Source organism: Chanodichthys erythropterus, chromosome 2 (genome assembly GCF_024489055.1).
Source record: "Chanodichthys erythropterus isolate Z2021 chromosome 2, ASM2448905v1, whole genome shotgun sequence".
Lineage (NCBI taxonomy): Eukaryota > Metazoa > Chordata > Actinopteri > Cypriniformes > Xenocyprididae > Chanodichthys > Chanodichthys erythropterus.
The window spans coordinates 30,028,252-30,041,935 of record NC_090222.1 but is presented as its reverse complement, the minus strand read 5'-3'; the positions used below and the strand labels follow the sequence as shown (position 1 = coordinate 30,041,935).

At 36.1% G+C, this 13,684-nt stretch overlaps 1 protein-coding gene across 2 annotated transcripts in view; it reads right to left on the bottom strand.

Moving 5' to 3' along the window:
- The window catches only part of kcnn4 (potassium intermediate/small conductance calcium-activated channel, subfamily N, member 4), a 28,589-nt gene that overhangs the window by 8,526 nt on the left and 6,379 nt on the right, over positions 1-13,684 (bottom strand). For both annotated transcript variants that reach the window (XM_067395569.1, XM_067395560.1), the window contains exons 3-6: positions 11,221-11,675; positions 10,739-10,874; positions 5,546-5,656; positions 2,980-3,101 (exon numbers count right to left, since the gene is read on the bottom strand). In XM_067395569.1, coding sequence (XP_067251670.1) covers positions 2,980-3,101; positions 5,546-5,656; positions 10,739-10,874; positions 11,221-11,675 — 824 coding nt within the window. The remainder of the gene's footprint in view (positions 1-2,979; positions 3,102-5,545; positions 5,657-10,738; positions 10,875-11,220; positions 11,676-13,684) is intronic.

Here is a 13,684-nt window from a genome sequence, read left to right as displayed (position 1 = left end):
GTATTCTTGGTGGTTCTGCTAACTTTAAAACAGGAAGTCAGAAATCCCTCCACCCTAACAAACACAGATCTCATGCATACACACATGGAACATTCTAAGAGCCAGATTCCTGTAGTCATTAACGATGCTAAACTGTGTGGTGTAGATTCACACATCACAGCTTCCTATGCACTGGTCATAAAGGAACTGCAGCCAAAGAGGGCAGCCAGCTGAGCAGCTCTCCCCAAACTCAGCCCTTATCTGCAGGAAGATGTGAGGACAGACTGTAAACAATAAAATGATCAACAATCAGCTGAGAGATGGGGAACTGCCATTTTTGCAATGACCACCAGATAAACAACCACAAGACCACATATTATTCAAGCTGCTTCCACAGCATAAAGTGATCTCTGTGAAACTGACATGCCATGTATAATTTTATAGCAAATAACCAAGTGGAATATGAACAGTTCCCTTGAAGCAATGCAGTGTCCCGATGCAGTCTTACCCAGTGTTTATGAGGTATAAAGGTGATGGTCCAGATTGCATAGTTAACTATTGCATTAGTTTTCTCATATAAGCATTATGATATCTAATGTTTAATTCATATATTAAACATATTAGACAGTCATTCTCATTTGCTGTTTACGTTCAGCGCTTCCAGGATCTATGTCAGAACGCAGACTCATTATTGGCCGGCTCCTGCGTCAGCATCACACGCATGCGTCGTGCTGCTCACGTGATCAGCGTCGGCCAATACTGAGCCGGCATTCCGACGTAGAACCTGGAAGTGCTGAACGTAAACAGCGTAAGAGAATGACACAGAAGAGAGGATATTGTTGAATAAAGTCATTTTTTTTTTTTTTGCGCACAAAAAGTATTCGTGTCACTTCATAAATTTAAGGTTGAACCACTGTAGTCATGTTGACTATTTTAACAAGGTCTTTAGTGCCTTTCTGGACCTTAAAAGTGGTGGTTAAAGGTTTAGTTCACCCAAAAATGAAAATTATGTCATTAATGACTCACCCTCATGTCGTTCCAAACCCATAAGACCTCCGTTCATCTTTGGAACACAGTTTAAGATATTTTAGATTTAGTCCGAGAGCTTTCTGTCCCTCCATTGAAAATGTTTGTACGGTACACTGTCCATGTCCAGAAAGGTAATAAAAACATCATCAAAGTAGTCCATGTGACATCAGTGGGTTAGATAGCATCGAAAATACATTTTGGACCAAAAATAACTAAAAATATCGACTTTATTCAGCATTGTCTTCTCTTCCGGGTCTGTTGTCAATCCGCGTTCACGACTCTGCAGTGACGTTGCTGACGTAAGACGCGCCCGAGCTTCGTTTACAGTCTGAGGGAGACGCACGCTGTAAACAAAACAACCTTCTCAAACATGTTTAAGGATTTCGACACAGAGGAAGACTTGCATTTTTTTTGCTCAGCCATATTTATTTATTTATACCATACATACATTTTCACTGGAGAGTCAGATAACTCTCAGATTTCATCAAAAATATCTTCATTTGTGTTCCAAAGATGAACGAAGGTCTTACGGGTTTGGAATGACATTAGGATGAGTAATTGATGATGGAATTTTCATTTTTGGATGAACTAACCCTTTAAAAGTTGTTCAATTGTATAGTAACAATCAGTGGCGTAACTTTGTTTTAAAAAGTGGGTGGGACAGGAATGTGTATGTGCCATTAGTCCCGAGAGTTAATAAATACGAGGATCCGCAGATGATATCAGATTGTCCTGATGGACTGGTGGCGGTATTTTTGTTTAGCGTGCAAGAGGTTCTGGGTTCTAACCCCCAACCTTGTATGATTTTTTTATCTCATTAAAACCAAAGATGTTCATTAAGATTGTATATCAAGAGTAGGGATATGTTTATGTGTAGCTATTTTGTTTTGTGATTTCAACCTAATAAATAGAGAGTCTCTGCAACAGAGCGGTAGATTGAAGTGCTCGTCCATGTGAACACTGCGCAGTGTGCACAAGCGCCAAGAGAACACTGTTGCGCCTCTGATAGCAGCGACAACGAGGCCTCAACATGATTTCAAAAACAACACATTCTAGCGCCAGATCGCCTATTATTAACTCAAATTGATAATCAACTAGAGGTGTTTATTTTGTATTACATATCCGTGCCGCGAGAGGTTTCAAAAAGTGGACGGGACAATATCGACCCTTTCAAAAAGTGGTCGGGACAAGTCCCACCCATCCCACCTGCAAATTCTGCTATGGTAACAATGTGTATATATATATATATATATATATATATATATGACCCTTGACCACAAAACCAGTCATAAGGGTACATTTTTTGAAATTGAGATTTGAGATCTGAAAGATGAATAAATAAGCTTTCCATTGATGTATAGTTAATACATACATCAATATTTGGCCGAGATACAACTATTTGAAAATCTGGAATCTGAGAGTGCAAAAAAATCAAAATATTGAGAAAATCGGCTTTAAAGTTGTTCAAATGAAGTCCTTAGCAATGCATAGTCCACTCACAAAAATGAATTTTTGATATATTTACAGTAGGAAATTTACAAAATATCTTCATGGAACATGATCTTCACTTAATATCCTAATGATTTTTGGCATAAAAGAAAAATCTGTAATTTTGACCCATACAATGTTTTGTTGGCTATTACTACAAATATACTCGTGTGACTTATGACCGGTTTTGTGGTCCAGGGTCACATATAATGAAATTATATTTTAAAATATTTGTATTTAAAAACGTAAATATATAAATATTACAATTAATTAAAAGAAAGTGTTTTAATTATTATCTTATTATATTATTATCTAAGTATTATTTATAAAATAATTATAATTTTATAAAAAAAAAAAAAAAAAAATTCAATTGCACAAAAGTATTTTGTGTCAGCTACCCACAGATCCTAAGAAACAACCCTCTGCCATTTTTCTCTATGCATGATGTCTAATGGTTGAATGCACACTGTAAGGATCACTCACACACGGATAGCCTCCAGCAGGCATCTCTGATGATGTCGATGTTCTCCGCTGTTGTCCTTTGTCTGGGTGGTGCGATGCAGTAGCCAACATTCTCTTAGCACATCGGCTGCTGCATGCCGAATCTGCGTCACAGAGAGTATAGTTATAGTAATAAGTAATCTATCCATCATAACTGTACAATGATACTCTATTGACAGTCTGTAGGCCATTCCTTAAGTAAACAGTTGCATGTTTAAATTGTTCAGCAGATGGTTGATAAAATACTGATACAACTGTGAATATTATAGTTACACTCAGTAATGGTTATATGATGATTGTGATGTGTAAATGACAAAATACAACACATCAGAGTATTACTAGAAAACCTAGACAGGATGTAAGGAAACTGGTGCGGTTTATTAAGGGAGCAGCCTTGATGGAAACAAAAATGGAAAGATGGGAACGGAAGGACAAGTAATGGTTATTTTGAGGGTGATCTGAGGATGAGAATAGCTATCATAAAGTTATAAATGGGTTATTGACGGTCAAGGACTTTCTTTTTTATTCACACATTTCTCTACTTTCTTTCATTGTATTATTGTCTCTGTGGCTTCCTGTTGAAGACTTGCTCATAATGATGTCACAAGCTCCCTGGCAATTTTGTGTGTTTGTGGTTATTAGTGTGTCCAACTGTGTCCAGATGTCTTCCTTTAAAGTATCATCAAGGTAAATCTTTGCAGGACCTGATGAGTAGGACCTGTGGCATGCACACACACACGCACACATACAAACACACACACACTGACAACACAACAAAACACCCTGTGACAGGATATGGCTTTTGCCAAGTTCAAAGCACAGGTCCAGACCTTTATGAATATGTTGAAGGAATATGGGCTCAGTTGAATTTAACTCATTCAACAGCATTTGTGGCATAATGTTGATTTAAAAAAACAAAAAAACAACAACAACGCACATTTAAAAAAAATCTAATTCAAATCAGATTTAAACTGAGGCAAATATAATACAAGTAAATGTGGCCAATATGTAAACGTTAAAATACAATTTCAGTAATACTGCCTCAAACAATATGTGTTTGACCATGATTTTAGTGTAAAAAACATTGAGTACTACTACTACTTGAGTACTATCTTTTTCTGTATAATGTTTTATCCAATTTTACAACTTTGCCATGACAACGCAACAGCAGAAACCCTAAAATAACTCAAAAAGTGATGATTTAAACAGCTTTACAACTCAAATAATACACAAGTTTTATCAGGAGAATTAATGTAAGCATTAATGTAAGTTAATTAATGTAAATGTAATAAATTAAAGGTGTTAAATTGTGTATATATTTTAAAAACATAATATACATAAAGAACATATATAAAAATCAAATAATTAATAAAATAATAATCATTTAAGTTGTTAAATAATAAACGTAAACTTTGAGTCAGCTTCCCATACAGATCCCACACAGAAAACAGAACAGAAAAAGTACAGGCAGCTCATTACCCAGATATTATCCAGTATTTTTACAGACATTTCCGTTAACCCTAAAACACAATGCAATGAAGTGCAAAATTCTAAATACAGGTAAAAAAACTTCTGTTAAATGAACACAGTTAATTTGACCCTATTTTTATGGATTTTTTAAAGTGTAGATCATTTTGATAATGAGGGAAAAGGTACAATTTATTTTGCTGTAATCAACATTATGTCACAAATGCTGTCAATTAAGCTTAAATCCCAAAATATTCCTTTAAGAACATGTTTTCAGCAGTGGGAAACGATAAAATGCAATTTTCAGAAACACCTGTCAATTCCTGCCCCCTCAACGCAATATGATTTCATTTCCATTTGTGGAAACCAATCATTTACCATCTTCCTCTATGCATTTATTTTGGGGTCTCTCCTCCTTCCCTCTGATAAGCAAACAGATGGATCCTGTTCGAGGAGTACAAGCCACCCGCCTACCCACCTCAGCATCAAGATCCGCTCCTCGGCACCTTCTCTTCTCCGCTCTTTTCCAGTGAATATGCTAACGCTCACTCACAGGACACACATCAGTGCATCTTATTTCCTGTCTGCAGTTAAACTTCTCATAGACTGACACAAGCTCTTTTCCTGACAGGGACCTGATTGTTTCCTCCCTTTGACGCCTTTTGTAGGCTATTAAGAGCTCAGCGGCCGTCTCTGCCTGGCCGTCCTAAGCATTTTCCCACACTGTGCTGCTGTTTGGAATTCCCTATTTAAGGAAAAAATAATATTATAAAAAGCCGCAGAAATCATAACACACGTTCAGTGCGGAAAATAATGCTGCTTCCATCCATGCCTCTGCATCCTCCGGGTCACTGCTTTTTATGTTTCTCATCCGAAACAGAGAGATATTTTTAAAGATTAAGTTAAGCATTCCTAAATGGCTAAACTAAGTCTAATTGTCATTAACGTATCTTTTTTTATTACCACCAAATCAGTCATAAGGAAATGACCAAGTACAAATGTGGACAAAAAGACAATGAAGAATTGAAAGAGAGTGGCATTTACAGGGTGTTTTACTGTCTGTGGTGGTCTGTGTGCTCACCCGCTTGGAGATCTGAATGTCCATCATGAAGAAATGCACATGTTTCTCCCCTTTGTTAAGCGCCAATTTCTTAGTCATGACTGCTACCAACATAGCAGTACATGCCACACCCTGACAACAAACACACAGACATGAGCATGGTTACCATCTGTCTCATTATCCCAAACATGTACTAAGGCATAAAGTATTCAAACCTAATGATATTCAGACACTACACAGAATTCTTTGTAACAAGTGTATAAATAATTGTTGGGGGGATGGAATATAATGGTACTTATTTTATTCAAATCATTTTCAAAATTTAGAAAGCTTTTCCAAAATAATCAAATAACAAAAAAGTGTGTCTCTATGAGGAATGTTTCCATGTAATTTTACGCTAAACAGTTCATTTACCTGAGCTCCTTAATTTGTTGCATTAGAGAAAAAACGATTGAGAGATAAAGAAAGGGAGACAGAAAGAGAGCCAGTTAGTTGTTATGGAAAGAAATAATAGTTAGCAAGCAATGGTTTAATCTGTTCGCTTTAAGGTTGCTTTATGTTACTGACTAAAAGTGCTGAAAACACAAAGGCCTACAGTTTTTCCATAGTTGATTATTCACAGCAGTCAAGGAAAATGGTAAAGTATAATCACAGAACTCCCCTTAGTCAATCATCTTAGTAAGCCAGAATTAATCAATTCAATGGGCAAAATCTTTAATACAACCATCATTTTTCACAAGAGTTTCTCCCTAAATGCTCTTTTATTCTGCTGGCAGACGATGTGAATTCCTCTGTTTTATAATCTGAAATATGGAGATACACATTCATCTTTTGAACTGTCTCCACCCCAGAAGCAGAATTTTCTTGGAATTCATGCAAGATGCAAAAGATACACTACTAAAAACATTTTTATTACTATTTTTTTTTCTTGCTTATTTTTATTAACATATTTAGAATATATATATATATATATATATATATATATATATATATATATATATATATATATATATATATATATATATATATATAAGGAATAATTGAAGACAGGCCATTGAATTCTTAGAAAATAATGCACACCCAAGGTGGTAAAGCCTCCGTTGCTAATTCCAAAATTTTAACTCCTAATTTCAGAACTAGTAACAGAGGCTTGAGCCTTGATCAATCCTTCCAGGATTTCGCAGGACTTTTTTCAGATTTTTGCAACCTAAAATGACTGAATTTGCAGCGGCTTTTCACAAAATTTGCAGCAATATTTACAGCATGTTTTCACGGTTTCACAGAGATCATTGCCTCTAGTGGTGGAACATTGAAATTTCAAAACATTTCGAAACACTTATGACGTAACAAAGCCTCATTTATTAAAATCACGTGACTTTGGCAGTTTGATACACGCTCCGAACCACTGATTCGAAACAAAAGATGCGGAAAGCTGTGAAGCTTCATGAAGCAGTGTTTTGAAATCGCCCATGACTAGATATTGTTGTTTTTTGGCGCATGAAAAGTATTCTTGTTGCTTCACAATATTAAGGTTGAACCACTCTAGTCACATGAACTGTTTTAAATATGTCTTTAGTAGCTTTCTGGGCACTGAAAGTGTTAATTAACTTGCTGTCAATGGAGCCTCACTGAGCCATCGGATTTTATCAAAAATATCTTAATTTGTGATCCGAAGTAGAAATTAAGGTCTTACGGGTGTGGAATGACATGAGGGTGAGTAATTAATGACAGAATTTACATTTTGGGGTGAACTAGCCCTTTAAGTTCTAACATGGCACCAGTACCTGATTTGGCAGTGCTGTGAGGACTGACAGAAAAGCGCTTAGTTTGAGTTGAGATGCAGATAATAGCCTATTAACTTTTATTTTATTATTAATGAATATTAAAAATATAGGGTGTGGAAATGGCTAATAAGCCAATAAGTGCTCCTCTGCAGCATCTACTACAGTGGTAATTCATTCTTTTTTATTTCTAAATAAGTGTTTGCTTTCTTACATCGTGAAACCTTTAGTTTTACAAATGGGGACAAACTATGAAATATGAACAAATAATGTTTTGGACATCACATTAAAAATGACAAAAGTTGTTGTGAAGCACTTAAAAGCACTCAAAAAGATTAGACCATTTCTGCCACAAGTTATTTCTGTTAGTGTCTGGTTTCCAGATTACACGTGCGCTGGGAGGAAACCGCTTGAATTCACCACAGAATTAATAAAATCGCTGTGAAATCTTGTGTGAAGCATTTAGGTTAAATTAAAATAAAAATAAAAATTATTACTCACCCTCATGTCATTCCACACCCATAAGACCTTTGTTAATCTTCGGAACGCAAATTAAGATTATTAATTAGTTATTAGTTATTTTTGTTTAAATCCAATGGCTCCGTGAGGCCTTCATAGCCAGCGATGACATTTCCTCTCTCAAAATCAATAAAGGTACTAAAAACATATTTAAATCTTTTCATGTGAGTACAGTGGTTCAATATTAATATTATAAAGTGACAAGAATATTTTTGGTGTGCCAAAAAAACAAATAACGACTTACATAGTGATGGCCGATTTCAAAACGCTTCGGAACGTTATGAATCAGCGGTTCAGAGCGCCAAAGTCACATGATCCGAATCATGATTCGACACAGAAGAATCATGTGTGTCGAATCATGTGAGGTTTAAGCTTAGAGCAAAAACAATTTGTCATTTAAAATTTTATTTATTTATTTTTACTAAATTGCACAATTATATTTATCTTTTTGGACAACAAGAAAAATGCAGTTTTTTTTTTTTTTTTTTTTTGTGGAGGTGGTGAACATGCAAGACTGAATGAACATGTGAACTCACAGATGCTCCATCATACTTCCAGTTGATGGGTAACAGGTGATTATTAAAGCATGCCATTGGAAAAGTCTCGTCTTTATGTGGAGAAAGTGATTTACATGAGGCAGCCAGGCATTTTGAACACTGAATGAACTACAGGTGAGAGGCAATCCCCCACTAATGAACACCCCGTATACTGTTCCAACTGGATTAGGAAACTTTTTTTCTGGTTTTCCAAGTCTTGGGCACAGGTTGGCACACCCTCCTGATCTAGTGGCGCCAAATGCTATAAACCACCTAAAAATGGCAATGGTGGAAAGTTTTCTCTAAAAAAAAAGGGGAAAGCTTATAAAAGCACTGAGCGAGGGAGAGAAAGAAGAGTGAAGGATTATTTTCCACTGTGTCAGGGAGGTGTCTGGCTTTGGCTTTAGCCCCATGCTCCTGTCGTGTGAGCCCCGTGCTCCTATCCTGCCGGCTTATCTTCCCTGATCGGAAATGAGGGATGGAGAGAAGAGAAGGGCGGACAGTCCGGTGCAGATGCAGCTGCCTGAGTCAGAGTGAGGCTGGAAACCCAACCCTCAGGAACATACACCACAAATTCACAACACATACTGGCACAGGCTCTTACTGTCACCGTAAACATTCCGGAAAACGTTACAATAAGGTTCCATTTGTTAACATTCATTAATAAGAACTAATAATGAAGAATAATTCTAAAGCATTATTAATCTCAGTTAATGTTAATCACAAAATTTAGTGATACATTATTAAAACCAACACTTTTATCTGTTGATACTATTTAATGGACCTAAGCTAACATGAACTAACAAAGAACAGTTGCATTTACATTTACTATTAACATTAAAAAAGATAAATACTGCAACAAATGTATTTCTTATTCTTAATGTTAGTAAATGCATTAACTAATATTACACTACTTAATTTTAATTACGTAATAATAAAATAATGTTATTATTTCTTTTATGTATTTTAATATTTATATTAATATTTTAAAATAATAATATTATTTAACAAGCTCCTCGTTGTAAACTTTTGACATGAAATTAATACGTATTGACTATATTTTCAGCCATTCGTTCTGAAATGATCTTGTACGGGTGTAACCAAAGTACTTGGTTTACAGACAAAACAATCTGTGTATCGTATTGCTAAATCATTCCCTCCCTCCTTCACTTACTGAACTCTATGCTCAGATACACCCACATGCAGTCAAACCCTGAGAGTTCATATTTAATCATTGTTTAATACCTTCATAACGCCTTAACGATAAGATTTTAACATTATAGGCTACAACATATAAGCCAAATTAACAAAAAATTATTCATTTGATATTTGTTATAATGCAACTCGTTCATTCAGATCACCTCGCAATATAAGTTTCTTAATCATGTTTGAACAGCCTCTGTATGAGAGATGACCATGATTCTATTTAAAATCATAAACTGTCAACACAGCATCATAGTGGGACTCCAATATCTCTTGTCAGGAAGGGTGGAAGAACAGCTGGAACTGTACAAAAAATGTGTCCAGAAGGATGTGGATCTCATAACTCAGTCACAACGCTTTATGTGTAATTAAGCAGAAGCTGTGACAACTACAGACACTGATTTACATAAAAAAAAAAAAAAAAAAAAGAGGTGGGTACCATTTAGAAGCCAAACGACTTACAAACTACATACATGCTTGCTAAAAATGTGCTTTTAAGAAAATAATTAATTGATTGAATATATATATATATATATATATATATATATATATATATATATATATATTGAATTGGACATAACCAGAAAATGACTCATGGTTCATTTGGAGTAACGGAATGATTCACTGACAGAATGACTCTGATTCAAAGCACTAGTTCATGAGCGATTTTGTGAATCTTTTTGATTAAAACGAACCGGTGCATAAGAGTCATTTTCCACTACATCACGGCTCATGCTGTGATTGTTGTCATGACAATATATCGTATATATATTTATTTATTTATTTTTTTGTATGCCGATATAGCTGACTAAACCACATATAGTCACACAACTAAATTATTGTTAAATTTGCGACTAGTCATAGTCTGGAGCCCTATAATGTGTTCAGCTAACAATGCATGGTTAAAAAGTCATTTGATAATGCTAAACATATTCTATTGCTTTACTAAACCAAAGCTATGGAGCTTAATTTATTACTCTTGTCTTCTTTAAGTGAACATATGTTTTACTAAACATGTTTAATTCTCTAATAAATACCACACGTACAAAGCACAAGAAAAGCGATTTAGTTATGTTGTCAATAATTTCATCATTTATTGCATTTGTCTAAAATTAGCACTAGTAGACCTACAGTATATAGCGGTACAAACACGGCTAACTTAGATTAATATTTACCATGACTCCTGTGAAGAGACACACCAGCTTTCCACAGCTGGTGTGAGGGGACACATCTCCATAGCCCACTGTGAGGAAGGTGATGGCTATGAGCCACAGTGCTGTGTCCATGCCACCTGTCTCTACCTGCTTCTGCCTATAGGTGGAGACAGAGAGCGGCTGTGTAAATAACTCAGAACAAAAGAAAAACTAGGAACATCTACTTCTTAAACTGAATGAAAGGAATGACTCATAGTGTTAACTATCTAATCCCTAAAAAAATACACTAGAATGTTTGAAATCTGACGGTCAAAAAATGAGTGCTGAAGAACAATTTGTTTGTTCCTGAAATGAATCTATTTGAAACAAATGACCACAACTCAAATTGACCATCAACATCAGAAGCAGCATGATAACACTTGATGAGCTGTAATGAGTCTAAAAGCTATAATAAATACTGTTGCATATGTGTTTTTCTCTACAAGTAATTGCACATTCTGTACCTTTCACACAGTCGCAGCATCCAAGCAGCGGAGAGCCAGAAGAACATAATGAAGACCAGAAGCGTGCGGGCCGGATACTTGTTCATTAGCACCTTGAGCACAAAGCGGAAACTGAAGTTGATGTTGTTGAGGGAGCCAATGCTCCTGTAAGAGGCGCTGAGGAGCACCTTGCTGTGTAATAGGACGGCTCTGTGCACGAGATACAGTCTCAGGAACATGAGGGCTGACAGCAGCAGCTCCACATCGAGCATGACTTCTTTGTGACTGGAGGACAAGCAGAGGGGGGTAGAGGAATTTTGCTCCGGCTTCCCCCCTAGTCTGTCCCCCATATCTGGCCTCAGGTAGATGGCCACAGGATGAATAGCACAGACAATGAGCTCCAGGGAGATGCCAAGCACCCGGTTACTTGTCATGGCAATGCGCCAGTCCACCTGGTTGTGGTCAATGATGAAAAGCTTGAAGAAAGGAAAGAAAAACAGAGGCAGGATGTGTATCAACAAGAGAATCACTTGATTGATCTCATAAGGAAGCAATGATTAACAAAGTATGGCAGAGACGAGAAAGTGAGCAAGACATTCTTGATTCACTGTAAGAACGGAGCCAAAACAAACACAGCCCCGCCCTCCCTGATAGGACGTCCAGCTGTAAACTGTTTTGCTTGTGAAGGACAAGTGTGTCAGTGAAACTACTCAAAACCATAAATCACAAATGAATGCCTCATTAATTACATGACACAAAAATATTAAACATGACTTAGAGCTGAAAATGAGTAACACCATATTAATCAACAGCTGTCTTGGATAACATCAGACAGTTTGAAAAGTACATGGACCAGAATTTGGTTGTAAGTGTAATTGTTGCCTACATTTTCTCTGCTACACTTATTGTACCAGTTCCATCTGCTGCAAAATCTGAAAAAGTATGCCAGTCTGCACTGTGAAATTTTTCCCATCCATGAGGTCATTGGATGCAATGACAAAAGATGTAACGTATAAGCATTTTAAATGAATAGATTTAACCATAAAAGAAGGCACAAAAAACAAAATCAGGTTTATAGAGAGGAAAATTCATAATGCTTGAACTGCACCAAATATACAAAATTAACTGTAACATAAATAATCATACCTTAATCTAATCCCAATAATGTAAGGGATAGTCTGTTTCTGTGTTCTTTGTATATTTGAGTGGGTTTTCATATGTTTAGTTCTGTGTCCCAGTTTTCAATTTACTTTTATGGATTTTCATTGTTTGATTATCGTCTGCACCTGTTGTTCATTTAGTTTGTCTGTGTATTTAAGCTTTGTGTTTAGTTCAGTTGATTGTCAGTTCTTGTTGGGTGTATAACAGTTATTCTGTTCTTGTTTTAAGTGCTTTTGAGTTCTGTTTAATAAATTTGGATACTGCTGCGAATAGATACGTTTTCTCACCTTTATTAGAACTGTTTGCTGACAAATAGAGATTCATTCGTAGTAGGGTTATTTTATTGTAGGTGCACCCCAAGTGGTTCCAGGGAGAAATCAAAAATATTACAGATAAGAATAGTAGAATTAAATTAAATTAAAATAAAGTTAAAATAAATCAATTTTGGAAAAGTGTTCCTATAGTTCTTTAGATCATGGTTTGGATTAAGGTTAGATTTGGTTTAGGAGTGTGTTTATGGTTACAATTGATCATTCTTCTAGAAGCGCATTTGTGCGGTCAGGCATCGATGTTGGCGAGAAGACTGGCTCGCAGTCTCCGCTCTAATTCATCCCAAAGGTGTTCTATCTGGTTGAGGTCAGGACTCTGTACAGGTCAGTCAAGTTCCTCCACACCAAACTCGCTCATCCATGTCTTTATGGACCTTGCTTTGTGCACTGGTGCGCAGTCATGTTGGAACAGGAAGGGGCCATCCCCAAACTGTTCCCACAAAGTTGGGAGCATGAAATTGTCCAAAATGTCCAACCCCTGAAAAACAACCCCACACCATAATCCCCCCTCGACCAAACTTTGCTTGACCAAACTAGGTGCTTGATTTTATACACATGTGGCCATTGAAGTGATTGAAACACCTGTATTCAATGATTTGGAGGAGTGTCCCAATACTTTTGGCAATATAGTGTTTGACTGCATAAAAGTAAATGGGTAATTGGGTAATACATAAAATGGGTAATTCTATTGGTAAGACATTTTGGGACCAGACAGAAAAAAAAACTTTTCTTTAAAGAAGGTTTTGAACCTTTTGTACACTACTGATTACACAATGTGTACAACATGTGGTTGCATAAGTTCCTTCTAAAATAGGAATCACAACTGAAAAAAAATAACAATACTCAACAGTGACTTTGAGTAGTCTTTCTTTGAAAATCATTGACCTTAATATGGAACAGTGTACATATTTCAATGCATGATATTAAATACATCAGCCCATATGAAATCCTGTATTTATTTGCTGCCATAAGAATCAAGCAAGTCCATTAATCCT